At 51.3% G+C, this 16,218-nt stretch overlaps 1 protein-coding gene across 1 annotated transcript in view; it reads right to left on the bottom strand.

Annotated features, from left to right (window-relative positions):
* Window positions 1–16,218, bottom strand: part of FRAS1 (Fraser extracellular matrix complex subunit 1) — a 293,078-nt gene that overhangs the window by 3,581 nt on the left and 273,279 nt on the right. The window contains exons 64-71 of the mRNA XM_075998690.1: window positions 14,536–14,696; window positions 11,589–11,803; window positions 6,848–6,998; window positions 5,999–6,106; window positions 3,850–4,009; window positions 2,620–2,736; window positions 1,517–1,683; window positions 110–315 (exon numbers count right to left, since the gene is read on the bottom strand). Coding sequence (XP_075854805.1) covers window positions 110–315; window positions 1,517–1,683; window positions 2,620–2,736; window positions 3,850–4,009; window positions 5,999–6,106; window positions 6,848–6,998; window positions 11,589–11,803; window positions 14,536–14,696 — 1,285 coding nt within the window. The remainder of the gene's footprint in view (window positions 1–109; window positions 316–1,516; window positions 1,684–2,619; window positions 2,737–3,849; window positions 4,010–5,998; window positions 6,107–6,847; window positions 6,999–11,588; window positions 11,804–14,535; window positions 14,697–16,218) is intronic.

Raw genomic sequence — 16,218 nt, 5'->3', positions numbered from 1 at the left:
GGCGGGTGCGGGATCGGGGTGCGGGCCGGGTGCGGGCGGGTGCGGGATCGGGGTGCGGGCGGGAGCGGGGCCGGGTGCGGGAGCGGGGTGCGGGCGGGAGCGGGCCTACCAGCAGGAGGAAGCGGTGCTGCAGGTGCCGCGCGGGCTGGATGCAGCCGTACTGCGGGCCCTCGTTGTAGACGGTGCCGGTGGGGTCGAAGAAGGGCACGTGGCCGTCGCGGCCGGTGCACAGGTACACCTGCTCCAGCCGCAGCCGGTACGCCGCGTGCAGGTTCTGCTCGGGGCTCCACAGCACGCGGCCGTACAGCGTCTGCCCTGGGGGGGAGCCTCGGTCAGCCGGACTGCGGCCTCGAACCTGCTGCTTGCTTTTTGAGACGGAGTCTCACCCTGTTGTCCGGGCTAGAGTGAGTGCTGTGGCGTCAGCCTCGCTCACAGCAACCTCAAACTCCTGGGCTCAAGCGATCCTCCTGCCTCAGCCTCCCGAGTAGCTGGGACTACAGGCATGCGCCACCACGCCCGGCTCATTTTTTCTATATATATATTTTAGTTGGCCAATTAATTTCTTTCTATTTTTAGTAGAGATGGGGGTCTCACTCTTGCTCAGGCTGGTCTCGAACTCCTGACCTCGAGCGATCCTCCTGCCTCGGCCTCCCAGAGTGCTGGGATGACAGGCGTGAGCCACCGGCCCGGCATCCTCAAAGTTTTTAAACAGGGGGGACCAGGTCACTGTCCCTCAGACCGTCGGAGGGCCACACTATCATTTTAAAAAAGAAAAACTATGAACAAATTCCTATGCACATGGCACAGACCTGATTTTGTGTTTTTTTTTGTTTTTTGCTTTCATTTTAATTTTTAAACTATTTTTTCTTTCTTTTTTTTTACATTTTAATTTTCTTTTTGAGACAGAGTCTCGTCTTGTTGCCCAGGCTAGAGTGAGTGCCGTGGCGTCAGCCTCGCTCACAGCAACCTCAGACTCCTGGGCTCAAGCGATCCTCCTGCCTCAGCCTCCCGAGTAGCTGGGACTACAGGCATGCGCCACCATGCCCGGCTCATTTTTTCTATATATATTTTTAGTTGTCCAGCTAATTTCTTTCTATTTCTTTTTTTTTTTTTTAGCAGAGATGGGGTCTCGCTCTTGCTCAGGCTGGTTTTTTTTCTCTCCATATATATATATTAGTTGACCAATTAATTTCCCTCTATTTATAGTAGAGACGGGGTCTCCCTCTTGCTCAGGCTGGTCTCGAACTCCTGACCTCGAGTGATCCTCCCACCTCGGCCTCCCAGAGTGCTTGGGATGCCAGGTGTGAGCCACCCGCACCCGGCCCGTGATTGGATTTAGAAAACCCCAGGAAAAGGGGGACACGGGTCTGGTCCTTATCTCGGCCTTGGCTGCCCCGGGCCCTCTTCCCCCGGGGAGCCGACCAAGCTCTGGAGCACGGAGGCCACCCAGGGCCTCGCCCAGAGCCTCTCCCGTCGGGACGGAGCCTCCGTCCCCAGGGGGGAGGAGGCGGCTCACCTTTGGAGAAGGCCCCCTTGTAATCCATCTCCGCCAGGGACATGCCGGAGGTGCTGGGGTCCATGACAAACACCTTCTCGTTGTTGCAGAGCTGGAACTCGGTGTTGAGCGAGTACACCACCGGCACCGGGCGGTTGGTCTGCTGGAACGCGATGGGAATCAGGAATCTGCACCCGGGAGGAAGGAGAGCAGGGTCAGTTCTGCGTGTGCCGGTCGCTGCGGCTGCCCCTTCCTCCCCACCCGCCTCGGGACTGTGGCCAGAGCTTTGTCCGGGGTGCGATAGTTAGTGAATGAAGAGATGTCGTGTGTGTTTGTTGGCCGGGCGCAGTGGCTCTCGCCTGTCATCCCAGCACTCTGGGAGGCCGAGGTGGGAGGATCGCCCGAGGTCAGGAGTTCGAGACCAGCCTGAGCAAGAGCGAGACCCCCGTCTCTACTAAAAATAGAGAGAAATTAATTGGTCGACTAATATATATATATAGAAAAAAAATGAGCCGGGCGTGGTGGCGCATGCCTGTAGTCCCAGCTGCTCGGGAGGAGGCTGAGGTGGGAGGATCGATTGAGCCCAGGAGTTCGAGACCAGCCTGAGCAAGAGCAAGACCCTGTCTCTACTAAAAACAGAAAGAAATTAGCTCGCCAACTAAAAATATATATAGGAAAAAATGAGCCGGGCATGATGGCTTACGCCTGTCATCCCAGCACTCTGGGAGGCTGAGGCAGGAGGATCGCTTGAGCCCAGGAGTTCGAGACTAGCTGAGCAACAGCGAGACCCCGTCTCTACTAAAAACATAAAGAAATCAATTGGCCAACTAAAAACATACAGAAAAAAATTAGCCTGGCATGGTGGCGCATGCCTGTAGTCCCAGCTACTCGGGAGGAGGCTGAGGCAGGAGGATTGCTCGAGCCCAGGAGTTTGAGGTTGCTGTGAGCGAGGCTGACGCCACGGCACTCACTCTAGCCCGGGCAACAGAGCGAGACTCTGTCTCAAAAAATAATAATAATAACTTAAAAAAAAAGCGATCCACATAACCAAAAACATCCGTACCCCCGTGACATTTAGAAATGACAGAAGAGAAAAGGGAGTCCGAGCACAAACGAGGACCCACCTCTCGGGGGTGTGCGCGGTGCAGGGCAGCGGCTTCTCTCCGGGGTCGGCCCAGGGCTGCGTGGGCTGCACCGTGCAGGGGACCAGGTAGATGCTGTACTCGCCCGAGTAGTCCTTCCTGTGGACACGCAGAGCAGAGGCGGTCAAAGGCCCGGCCGGCGGCTCATTCGCTTTCCCAGAGGGACACCGAGTCACTCAGACCGGATCCAGCCGGGACTCACGTACCGACACGCCCCAGAGCTCTGCCAGCCCGCAGACCCCACCGTCCGGAACTCACGTCCCGACTATTCCGACTCCCGGAGCATCACCCAGATGTCAAACAAAGCTACTCTCCGCCGGGCGCGGTGGCTCATGCCTGTCATTCCCAGCACTCTGGGAGGCCGAGGCGGGAGGATCGCTCCAGGTCAGGAGTTCTGAGACCAGCCTGAGCAAGAGCGAGACCCCCGTCTCTACTAAAAACATAGGAAGAAATTAGCTGGACAACTAAAAATATATGGAAAAAATTAGCCGGGCGTGGTGGCGCATGCCTGTAGTCCCAGCTACTCGGGAGGAGGCTGAGGCAGGAGGATCGCTTGGGGGCAGGAGTTGTTGGAGGCTGCTGTGAGCGAGGCTGACGCCACAGCACTCTAGCCCGAGCGACAGAGTGAGACTCTGTCTCAAAAACAATAAAAAAAATATTGACAGAAAAACTAGCCGGGCGTGGTGGCGCGTGCCTGTAGTCCCAGCTGCTGGGGAGGCTGAGATAGGAGGACCGACTGCTTGAGGCCAGGAGTTTGAGGTTGCAGTCAGTTATGATGACACCACGGCACTCTAGCCTGGGTGACAGAGTGAGACTGTGTCTCAAAAAAAAAAAAAAAAAAAATATATATATATATATAGATAGAAAAACTAGCCGGGCGTGGTGGCGCGTGCCTGTAGTCCCAGCTACTCGGGAGGAGGCTGAGGCAGGAGGATCGCTTGAGCCCAGGAGTGTGAGGTTGCTGACGCCACGGCACTCTAACCCAGGCGACAGAGTGAGACTCTGTCTCGAAGAAAAACAAAGATGAAAAAAAAAAGCAACTGGTCTGAGCTAGATTTGTCTCTTTCTCTACTTGCTAGAGAGGTGCCTCTATTTACCCTTCAGAACAGAAATCCGGCCATCAGAGAGAAAAGCCCTGTTTTCCCCAAACGCCCGAAAGAAAGGGAGAAACTCTCTCAGGTCAACGCCGGGAGCCTCCGTGCCCGCGTTCACCTGTTGTAAGAGCTCGTGGCTCTCCAGAGCTGATTCGGGGAGTCGAAGGTCTGAGCACTCCAGAGAAGCTGCAGGTCGAACTGGATGCCCCCCAGGTGGTCCGGGGTCAGGATGAAGGACTTCGCGTCGGGGAGGGTGTGGTGCTCCATGACAAACTGCCCTGTGTCCCGGAAAAACAGGTGCACTTACATGTGAGCTCTCTTTCCTCGTGACGGACCCCTTACAAAAGCCTACAGTGTTTCCCCGAAAACAGCACAAGGTCTTCTATTTATCTTTCCTCCAGAGACACCCCAGGGCTCATTTTCAGGGGATGTGTTGTTTTTTCTTTAAAGTACGGTACAACCATCTACATTGATTCAAATATTAGTGAAGTCGTCTTCTTCTGGAACATCATCCTCACTCTCCAGACACGGAATCCCATCCCGAATGTCTTGCGACTCTGTTTCCTTTAGAGCCACCGGCCCCGATCTCTCCTGTCGAGCACTAGAGCTCTCACGGGGCGGATGAGAAGGGCTGCTCGTGTTCTTTCCCGCTCCGCGACGACACGCATGGGTTGTGCAGATGCGCTGCGCAGCCACGCCCGTCACTAGGGCTGATTTTCATAGCCACGCCCGTCACTAGGGCTGATTTTCATAGCCACACCCACCACCAGGGCTGATTTTCATAGCCACACCCACCACCAGGGCTGATTTTTATAACCGCGCCCATCACCAGGGCTGATTTTCATAGCCACGCCCACCACCAGGACTCATTTTTCATAGCCACGCCCACCACCAGGGCTGATTTCATAGCCACGCCCACCACCAGGGTTGATTTTCATGGCCACGCCCACTACTAGGGCTGATGTCCATAACCACGCCCACCACCAGGGCTGATTTTCATAGCCACGCCCACCACCAGGGCTGATTCTCATAGCCACGCCCATCACCAGGGCTGATTTTCATAGCCAAGCCCACCACTAGGGCTGATTTTCATAACCACGCCCATCACCAGGACTGATTTCCATAACCACGCCCATCACCAGGGCTGATTTTCTGGGTGGGGCTTCTATTGTGCACATGCTCAGACATCCTGCTGGGGCTTATTTTATGGGTAGAGCTTATTTTCAGGGAAACACAGTAAGAACTGAATTAATGTTCTTCTATCAAACAACTCAGGTTATCCCCTTTGGCTCTGGGAATCCAGTCCCCTCTGGTCAGGACAGGACAGGATGGCACCTCACCCCAGCCCACATCCTACTCCTGACGGTCACTATGGTCATATATATTTATTAGATATTTTTTTTTCTATATATTTTTTAATTTTTAATTTTTTTTTTTTGAGACAGAGTCTCACTTTGTTGCTCAGGCTAGAGTGAGTGCCCGTGGCGTCAGCCTCGCTCACAGCAACCTCCAACTCGGCCTCCACGAGTGCTAGGAGTACAGGGATGAGCCACCTCGCCCGGCCTATTTGTTATATTATAGTATAGTACGAACATGGCTTGTGGAAATGGTGCTAATTAGCATGTCCACAATAACAGGGGTCTTTGGTGACAATGAGCTTCGAATCTACTCAGCTTTGCATTATAACTAGCATGTTTCTTGGAAATAAAAAGGTCTCAGCAGTTTACAAACAGAAGCATCAATGTTGAACAGAAACCACCATTTAGGGACCCTAAAGGTCTTGGTGGAAGAGGACAATTGTAAACACCATTAAAAAAGTAAAGGTTGGCCGGGCGCGGTGGCTCACGCCCATCATCCCAGCACTCTGGGAGGCCGAGGCCAGAGGATCGCTCGAGGTCAGGAGTTTGAGACCAGCCTGAGCAAGAGCGAGACCCCGTCCCTACTGTAAATAGAAAGAAATTAATCGACCAACAAAATATATGTAGAAAAAATGAGCTGGGCGTGGTGGCGCATGCCTGTAGTCCCAGCTAATCGGGAGGAGGCTGAGGCAGGAGGATGGCTTGAGCCCAGGAGTTTGAGGTTGCTGTGAGCTAGGCTGACGCCACGGCACTCACTCTAGCCTGGGCAACAGAGTGAGACTCTTGTCTCAAAAAAAAAAACAAAAAAACCCAAAAACACCAAAATTGTTGTTTTCGTCCAACTTTCCTATATCTCTGAAATATTTCCTAATAAAAAGAAGCCGGGGGGAAAGCCAGGGCTGGCGTTACCTCTGAACTTGGCGTGGGTCTTGAACTCGATGACCAGCCGGCCGTCCTCGCGGATGTAGATTCTCAGGATCTGGAGCCTGGCGGAGAGCACGCTGTCGGTCTGGATCCCTGCTCGGGAAGCCACACAGAACGCCGGGGTCAGGGCGGGGGCGGCCCTTCCAGGAGACCTCCATGTGCAGGCTGCACCTCCAAGTAGAGCCGCCCAGGTATTTGCTCTTTTGGGTTTCTTTTTTTTTAGACAGAGTCTCACTCTGTCGCCCAGGCTAGAGTGAGTGCCGTGGCGTCAGCCTCGCTCACAGCAACCTCCAACTCCTGGGATCAAGCGATCCTCCTGCCTCAGCCTCCTCCCGAGTAGCTGGGACTACAGGCATGCGCCACCACGCCCAGCTCATTTTTTCTATATATACTAGTTGGCCAATTAATTTCTTTCTATTTATAGTAGAGACGGGGTCTCGCTCTTGCTCAGGTTGGTTTTGAACTCCTGACCTCGAGCGATCCTCCTGCCTCAGCCTCCTCCCGAGTAGCTGGGACTATAGGCATGCGCCATCATGCCCGGCTCATTTTTCCTATATATATTAGTTGGCCAATTAATTTCTTTCTATTTACAGTAGAGACGGGGGTCTCTCTCTTGCTCAGGTTGGTTTCAAACTCCTGACCTCGAGCGATCCTCCTGCCTCGGCCTCCCAGAGTGCTGGGATGACAGTTGTGAGCCACTGCGCCCGGCCTGGTCTTTTTTGTTTTTTTTTTGAGACAGAGTCTCGCTCTGTCGCCCGGGCCCCTGAGCGTCCAGGTGAGGCCGGAGCCCGCGCAGGTGCTGCGGAGGTTCCCGGAGCAGCTGCCACAGGTTACCTGTCCTCCAGAGCACAGTGTCGTAGAAGAAGGAGAACTCCATCTCCGTGTGGTGCTCCAGCGAGGCCCAGCCCCGGGGGGCCGTGACGTACACGTAGGACACGTACAGGGGGACATGCACCGTCAGGAAGGACTGCGCCGAGTCTCGCACCTGCCGGGAAGCACCGCGTTAGCTCCTGCCCACAGGTGAGGCCACACCTGGCTCCGTCTTCGCCCCCGCCCGCCCCTGCTCCCTCACGGTGCCTCCAGTGCCCAGGGCTGCGCTTAGGGTTTTTTTTTTTTTGAGACAGAGTCTCACTCTGTCGCCCGGGCTAGAGTGAGTGCCGTGGTCTCAGCCTCGCTCACAGCAACCTCAGACTCCTGGGCTCAAGCGATCCTCCTGCCTCAGCCTCCTCCCGAGTAGCTGGGACTACAGGCATGCGCCACCACGCCAGGCTAATGTTTTCTATATATTTGTAGTTGGCCAATTAATTTCTTTCTATTTATAGTAGAGACGGGGGTCTCGCTCTTGCTCAGGCTGGTCTCGAACTCCTGAGCTCAAGCAATCCTCCCACCTCGGCCTCCTCCCAAGTAGCTGGGACTACAGGCATGCGCCACCATGCCCGGATGATTTTTTTCTATATATATTAGTTGGCCAATTAATTTCTTTCTATTTTTTAATTTTTATTTCTTTATATTAAATATTTATTTTCTATTTATTTTCTAATTTCTTTTTTCTTTCTTTTCCTGAACTTCTAATAGCGTGAACTGTATATTTTTTTTTTTAGCAGAGACGGGGTCTCGCTCTTGCTTAGGCTGGTCTCGAACTCCTGAGCTCAAATTATCCTCCCGCCTCGGCCTCCCAGAGTGCTAGGATCACAGGCGTGAGCCACGGAGCCCGGCTAATTTTTTCTATGTAGTTTCAGTTGGCCAGTTAATTTCTTTCTATTTTTTTTATTTTTTATATTTCTTTTCTATTTATTTTTTTCTAATTTTTTTTTCTTTTTTTCATGAATTTCTAATAGTGTGGACTATTTTTTTTTTTTTTTTTTTTAGCAGAGACGGGATCTCGCTCTTGCTCAGGCTGGTCTCACACTCCTGACCTTGAGCGATCCTCCCGCCTCAGCCTCCCAGAGTGCTAGGATGACAGGCGTGAGCCACCGCGCCCGGCCTACATCAGTAACTTTGAAAAGACAGCACATCACACTTCCAAGAGATCCCTTCTTCTAAGCGGGTTCCTGTTACTGCTATCTATTTTGGCCTAATAGTTTTTATTTTACTGGGCAATGTACAAAAAGAATGGATGAAAAGATAAAATATTAGCAGAAGCTTGCATGGTGAAGCTAACTGTCTATATGTGTATAAGTGGAGATGTGGTGGATTTATTTTTTAATGTTTTTTATATTTCCCTTTATAAATATATATTTCTTTTATAACAAAAAAATCAAGAATTCTTTAAAACAATTTCATCTTGTCATCACCAAATACTATAATATACTATGAGACTTATATTATTTTTGTTTGTTCGAAAATAGAATGTAAAGTGTTTCTATGTGTAATTAAGGAAAAGAACCAAAATGCATTTCCAAACTATTTTTTTATATTAAGAGTTGCGAGGGATTGAAAATGTGATATCGGCTTTTTCAAAAGACTCCACTCATTCCATCTTCGTTTAAAAATTCCTTTTTGGCACATTTTTTTCTTTTTTTATAGAAAATTTCCAGATTTCACCTGGATTTCACACCGCATCCTATTATACATGGGTTTTGCTAAATAAGTCTACCACAATCTCATTGTCGCAACCTCAATAAATTCTCTAGGTGATTGGCAAAGTTAATTTTCCCTCCTTTGTTTCTGTTTATTCTCCTTTAGCTCCCATGATATTACTCACTAATCTTTTTCTTTAAAAAGGAAAAAACCCTGATAATTATTTACTATCTACCTATTTTATGCCAGATATACTGTGCAGGGTACCGCCCCATGTGGAGATTATTAATCCCAATTTCAGATGAGGTCCAGAGAGGTCATGCCTTGTTCAAGCCTAGTGTTATTTGATAGAGAAAGGTATGAACTAGACCTTGGTTCTAAGTTCCATATTCTTTCTACCATATATCAGCAGTTTCAACTATTCTGAAAGAAACAGACAATAACAAAATACTTCCCTGTATATATATAGTTTTTCTGTGTTGGTTTAAAAAGTGAAATATAGGCCGGGCGTGGTGGCTCATGCCTGTAATTCTAGCACTCTGGGAGGCTGAGGCAGGAGGATGGCTTGAGGTCAGGAGTTCGAGACCAGCCTGAGCAAGAGCGAGACTCCCGTCTCTAGTAAAAATAAAGAAATTAATTGGCCAACTAAAAATATACAGAAAAAATTAGCTGTGCATGGTGGCTCATGCCTATAGTCCCAGCTACTCGGGAGGCTGAGGCAGGAGGATGGCTAGAGCCCAGGAGTTGGAGGTTGCTGTGAGCGAGGCTGACGCCAGGGCACTCACTCTAGCCTGGGTGACAGAGTGAGACTCTGTCTCAAAAAAAAAAAAAAAAGTGGACTATATATATATATATATATATATATATATAATCCTTGAGATTTTTATCTTTGAGATTTTAAAGCATATTTAAACAATCCTTATCTTTGAGATTTTTAAGCATATTCTGAACAAAAGTACCCAAGCTATAACTGTAGCAAAATTATAAAAAACAGAGAATACCAATTTTTGAGAGGCTGAGGGAGGACAACTCACTTAGTTTTGCATTTCCCAAAGTGACTTGTAGGTTATGCAACTGCAGAAACAGAAAGAAAAACTTAAGAGTGCCTTAAAATTTCATTCAGTAGATGGCAGCAGTGTATATAAAACGAGAGGAAACCAAACTGAGAGGCGTCGCAAAGAAAAGAACAAATTTTAATCACTTTCCCCAAACGGTGACGCTAAATCCCTCTGCAAGTTCCGTTGGTCAGTGAGATTAACCTTGCTTTGAAATGAAGAACAAACATCAAACTTGTTTTTAGCTAACTGAGATGACCACTCAAAATCGGACAGAACCTGTTTAGAATTAATTTCCCCATGAAGAAGATTAGCCTCATCTCACCAGCCCTTTGATTTTACTGCCCTCGTCTGACTCTGCCTTCCGGCTATAAAATTTACTATCACCCCTAAAGTTTAATGGCTTACATATATATTCATTTTTATTTATTTATTTTATTTTTTTGAGACAGAATCTCATTGTGTTCCCCAGGCTAGAGTGCTGTGGCGACAGCCTCGCTCACAGCAACCTCCAACTCCTGGGCTCAAGCGATCCTCCTGCTTCAGCCTCCTCCCGAGTAGCTGGGACTACAGGCATGCGCCACCATGCCCGGCTCATTTTTTTCTCTATATATTTTTAGTTGGCGAATTAATTTCTTTCTATTTTTACTAGAGATGAGGTCTCGCTCTTGCTCAGGCTGGTTTTAAACCCCTGAGCTCAAGTGATCCTCCAACCTTGGCCTCCCAGAGTGCTGGGATGATGGGCTTGAGTCACCACGCTCAGCCTTTTACATATATTTTTCCAGGGATTTTCCGTTTAGAACTAGCATGAAATCAAAGTGTTTTGAACAATGACCTCCCCACAGTGCTTAGGACAATGGGACTGTCTTAGGACCTTCCCCCAGTGCTTAGGACAATGTTCTGTCTTCTGATGTCACCTGTCACTCTGGGTCACTTCCCAGGTGGAGAAGAGAATAAAACCACCTATAATAACCCTACTATCAAATGCAGATCTTTTTGGCTTTCCAAAAATATATGCAGAAGGAAACAAATGCCCAGAGAAGTGAATATTAGATATTTATACAAAGGACTGGGCCAGACAGGGATTTTTTCCACATTGACTTGGCTTAGAGAACTCTGGGGGCATTTTCTAGCCACGACACTGCCAAGACCTTGCTTGATGGACGTACAAGGAGGTCTCCCCAAGAGTTGGATGCAAAACGCTAACCCAAGTGTACCAGGAACAACTGAGGCTGGGTGTAGTCTGGGTGCGGTGGCTCACGCCTGTCATCCTAGCACTCTGGGAGGCCGAGGCGGGAGGATCGCTTGAGGTCAGGAGTTCGAAACCAGCCTGACCAAGAGCAAGACCCCGTCTCTACTATAAATAGAAAGAAATTAATTGGCCAACTAAAAGCATATAGAAAAAATGAGCCGGGCGTGGTGGCGCGTGCCTGTAGTCCCAGCTACTCGGGAGGAGGCTGAGGCAGGAGGATCGCTTGAGCCCAGGAGTTGGAGGTTGCTGTGAGCGATGCTGACGCCACGGCACTCACTCTAGCCCGGGCGACAGAGTGAGACTCTGTCTCAAAAACGAAAACAAAAACAAAAAGAAACTGGGCTTAGAGGACTCTGGGGTCCTTTTCTAGCCACTGTCCTGCCAAGACCTTGCTCAATGGACGTACAAGGAGGTCTCTCCCTGCTCTGGATGCAAAGCACTGAACCAAGTGCATCAGGAACAGCCGAGGCGTAGGCCAGGCGCAGAGGCTCACGCCTGTCATCCCAGCACTCTGGGGGGCCGAGGTGGGAGGATCGCTCGAGGTCAGGAGTTCGAAACCAGCCTGAGCAAGAGCGAGACCCCGTCTCTACTATAAATAGAAAGAAGTTAATTGGCCAACTAATATATATAGAAAAAATTAGCCGGGCATGGTGGCTCGTGCCTGTAGTCCCAGCTACTCGGGAGGCCGAGGCAGGAGGATCACTTGAGCCCAGGAGCTGGAGGTTGCTGTGATGCCCGCGGCGCCCACCTGGAAGTCGGCGGTCACGGAGCCCCCACAGACGTCGATCAGCTCCGTCATGTCGTAGTAGGCGTCGAAGGTCCACACGCAGCTCTTGAGGTTCAGGTGCTTGTACAGCCGGATGGTCTTGGGCTCCCGCACGCTGGCGTCGAACTGGAAGGGGCGGTCGTAGCCGGGGCCCAGGGCGGTGCTGGCGTGGAGTGGGTCGTCTAGGAACCCTGCGTCTGTGGGGAGGGAAGGACAAGGAAAGGTCACCAGGTCTTCAGAGGCCCTGGTGAGAGAGGCTCGGGTAGGAGAGGACTGGGTGGGAGAGGGCCGGGTGGGAGAGGACCGGGTGGGAGAGGACCCGGTGGGAGAGGACCACGTGGGAGAGGACCGGGTGGGAGAGGACCACGTGGGAGAGGACCGGGTGGGAGAGGACTGGGTGGGAGGGGACCACGTGGAAGAGGACCTGGTGGGAGAGGACCGGGTGGGAGAGGACCACGTGGAAGAGGACCCGGTGGGAGAGGACCACGTGGGAGAGAACCGAGTGGGAGAGGCCCGGGCGGGAGAGGACCACGTGGGAGAGGACCGGGTGGGAGAGGGCCGGGTGGGAGAGGACCATGTGGGAGAGGACCGGGTGGGAGAGGGCCGGGTGGGAGAGGACCGGGTGGAGAGGACCGGGTGGGAGAGGGCTGGGTGGGAGAGGGCTGGGTGGGAGAGGGCCGGGTGGGAGAGGACCACGTGGGAGAGGACCAGGTGAGAGAGGACCTCGTGGGAGAGGACCGGGTGGGAGAGGACCACGTGGGAGAGGGCCGGGTGGGAGAGGGCCGGGTGGGAGAGGGCCGGGTGGGAGAGGGCCGGGTGGGAGAGGACCGGGTGGGAGAGGGCCGGGTGGGAGAGGGCCGGGTGGGAGAGGGCCGGGTGGGAGAGGACCGGGTGGGAGAGGACCGGGTGGGAGAGGGCCGGGTGGGAGAGGGCCGGGTGGGAGAGGGCCGGGTGGGAAAGGACCAATTGGGAGAGGCCCGGGTAGGAGAGGCCCGGATGGGAAAGGACCGGGTGGGAGAGGACCACGTGGGAGAAAACCGGGTGGGAGAGGCCCGGGTTGGAGAGGCCCAGGTGGGAGAGGACTGGGTGAGGGAGGACCACGTGGGAGAGGCCCGGGTGGGAGAGGACCAGGTGGAGAGGACCACGTGGGAGAGGACCACATGGGAGAGGACTGAGTGGGACAGGACCGGGTGGGAGAGGACCACGTGGGAGAGGCCCGGGTGGGAGAGGACTGGGTTGGAGGGGCCCAGGTGGGAGAGGCCCGGGTGGGAGAGGACCACGTGGGAGAGGCCCGGGTGGGAGAACCACAGCCTTTTGCGTTTTTTTTCTTTTTTGAGACACAGTCTCACTCTGTTGCCCAGACTAGAGTGAGTGCCGTGGCATCAGCCTCGCTCACAGCAACCTCCAACTCCTGGGCTCCAGTGATCCTCCTGTCTCAGCCTCCTGAGTAGCTGGGACTACAGGCATGCACCACCATGCCCGGCAGGTGCTTTAAAAAGTTCAGTGCTCTCATAGTTTCCCTTTTAAATTACTAAAAAGTTTAGGCCATCAGCAACATAAAAATTTTTTCATGGTCTCTCACTTTTGTTCTTTTTTTTTTTTTTTTTTTTTTTTTTGAGACAGAGTCTCACTTTGTTGTCCAGGCTAGAGTGAGTGCCGTGGCATCAGCCTAGCTCACAGCAACCTCAAACTCCTGGGCTCGAGTGATCCTTCTGCCTCAGCCTCCCGAGTAGCTGGGACTACAGGCATGCGCCACTATGCCCGGCTAATTTTTTTTTTTTATATATATATATATCAGTTGGCCAATTAATTTCTTTCTGTTTATAGTAGAGACGGGGTCTCGCTCTTGCTCAGGCTGGTTTTGAACTCCTGACCTTGAGCAATCCGCCCGCCTCGGCCTCCCAAGAGCTAGGATTACAGGCGTGAGCCACAGCGCCCGGCCACTTTTGTTCTTGTACCAAAAAGTTTGTTATTCATCTGAGCACCCAGTGTTCAGTCAGGCATTCATCAAATAATATAATTTCCAGTTGCCATAGCGGTTTCTCTTTTCTGAATATGTTCTTACCTACCTTAAAGTGATATTTTGACTTTAAAAACTGGATTTTTCCATTCTATCTTGCTTATGTACATACCAAAATGCATTGTGCATACCAAACTGGGGGATTTAGAGAAGTAGGTAACATGTACCCCACCTTCAAGGCTGTTAAAGTCTTAAGTGTACACCAAATGACTGATTGCAAAGCATTTATATAAAAAAAAAAACAAAAACAAAATATTTGTTATGATACAAATAGCCCAAGTAGTGTAACTTCACATTGTATTGCAAGATTTGTAACGGGAGAGGAAACCATCTGCTTAAGTCAAATACGAATACATATATAAATCTAAAAATTCTGACATTTCTCTATTAACTAGCAGGTTTAGTTCATCGTTGCTTATGAAATCTCAATAGGCTCTTTTATTGGGATTTCTGATTTTTGTGTTTTGTCATCCTTTTGTCATCCTCAAGTTTCCTGTAACTTGGGTGGGGGTGCAAAGAATATAATCCAATAAAAGTCTTTTGATGACAAAATAAAAAAAAAAAGGTCAGTATGTTTCACCCTCACCTTGACCGTTAGCAATCGCTGCCCTTGTGTTCCGCCCAATGCAACGGCAGCTTGGGGAGGTCAAGCCCTGTCTGCTCAGCTGTACAGACAGCGGAAGCAGGATTCGAACCCACGTCCCTCCAATTCCAACGTCCTTGCTTTTCCCCTACCTCACTTCCTCCTCTGCACGGCCTGTCTGGGAGCTCGCTGGGAAGGGAAACCCCTGGCACGCAGAGTCCGAGGACCAGGAAACACGACAATCGGGAGCTCCCCCACCCCACCCCCTGCTGTCCGCCGCACCCCCGGAAAGCGGGTTCAAGACCAGCCCCGAGCTCGGCACTCACCGGAGACGCCCCGCAGGTCGTGGGCGGACACCAGGTTGGAGCAGACGTGCTGGTGTCGGTAGATGGACTCGGACAGCAGGAAGTGCAGGTTGTGCAGCGGCAGCGTGGAGATGAGCGGCAGCATCCCGTCCTGGTGCGGGATCTGCACGGAAATGTGGATCCTGCGGGGGGAAAGGGCAGAGAAATCTACGTCGGGTGCTCGCTGCCAACGGCCAGCGGGCGCTGCTTTCTCCCCACCCAATGTGTCTTCGCCAACGAACTATCGATCTCTTTTTTTTTTTTTTTTTTTGAGACAGAGTCTCACTGTCTCGCCCGGGTCAGCCTCGCTCACAGCAACCTCAGACTCCTGGGCTCAAGCGATCCTCCTGCCTCAGCCTCCCGAGTAGCTGGGACCACAGGCATGCGCCACCATGCCTGGCTCGTTTTTTCTATACATATTTTTAGTTGGCCAATTAATTTCTTTCTATTTTTAGTGGAGACAGAGGTCTCGCTCTTGCTCAGGCTGGGCTCGAATTCCTTGGGCTCATGCGATCCTCCCGCCTCGGCCTCCCAAGTAGCTGGGATTATAGGCATGCACCACCACGCCTGGATAATTTTTTCTATATGTATTTTTTAGTTGGCCAATTAATTTTTATTTCTATTTTTAGTAGAGACGGGGGTCTCGCTCTTGCTTACTCTAGTGTCAAACTACTGGGCTCAAGCGATCCTCCTGTCTTGGCCTCCCAGAGTGCTGGGATGACAGGCGTGAGCCACTGCGCCCGGCCTCCAGATTCTTTGTCATATTTTTTTTTTTTTTTGAGACAGTCTCACTTTGTCGCCCAGGCTAGAGTGAGTGCCGTGGCGTCAGCCTCGCTCACAGCAACCTCAGACTCCTGGGCTCAAGTGATCCTCCTGCCTCAGCCTCCCGGATAGCTTGGACTACAGGCATGCGCCACCATGCCCGGCTAATATTTTTTTCTACATATTTTAGTTGGCCAATTAATTTCTTTCTATTTTTAGTAGAGACGAGGTCTCCCTCTTGCTCAGGCTGGTCTCGAACTCTTGACCTCGAGCCATCCTCCTGCCTCAGCCTCCCAGAGTGCTAGGATGACAGGGGTGAGCCGCTGCGCCCGGCCTCCAAGACTCCTTCTGAAGCCTTATCAAAACCACTTTTTCTTTTATTATTATTTTCTTTTATTATTATTATTTTCTTTTATTATTATTATTTTAGCGTATTATGGGAGTACAAATGTTAAGGTCACATACATTGCCCGTGCCTCCCTCCCCCATTGAGTCAGAGCTTCAAGCGTGCCCATCCCCCAGACGGTGTACATCTCACTCAAAACCACCATTCCTGGCCGCGCGCGGAGGCTCACGCCTGTGATCCCAGCACTCTGGGAGGCCGAGGCGGGAGGATCGCTCGAGGTCAGGAGTTCGAGACCAGCCTGAGCAAGAGCGAGACCCCGTCTCTACTATAAATAGAAAGAAATCAATTGACCAACTAATATATATAGAAAAAATATTAGCCGGGCATGGTGGCGCATGCCTGTAGTCCCAGCTACTCGGGAGGAGGCTGAGGCAGGAGGATCGCTTGAGCCCAGGAGTCGGAGGTTGCTGTGAGGGAGGCTGATGCCACGGCACTCACTCTAGCCCGGGCAACAGAGTGAGACTCTGTCTCAAAAAAAACAAAAAACAAACCCACCG

Source organism: Microcebus murinus, chromosome 29 (genome assembly GCF_040939455.1).
Source record: "Microcebus murinus isolate Inina chromosome 29, M.murinus_Inina_mat1.0, whole genome shotgun sequence".
Taxonomy (NCBI): Eukaryota; Metazoa; Chordata; class Mammalia; order Primates; family Cheirogaleidae; genus Microcebus; species Microcebus murinus.
This window is presented reverse-complemented; position numbering and strand designations above follow the sequence as displayed.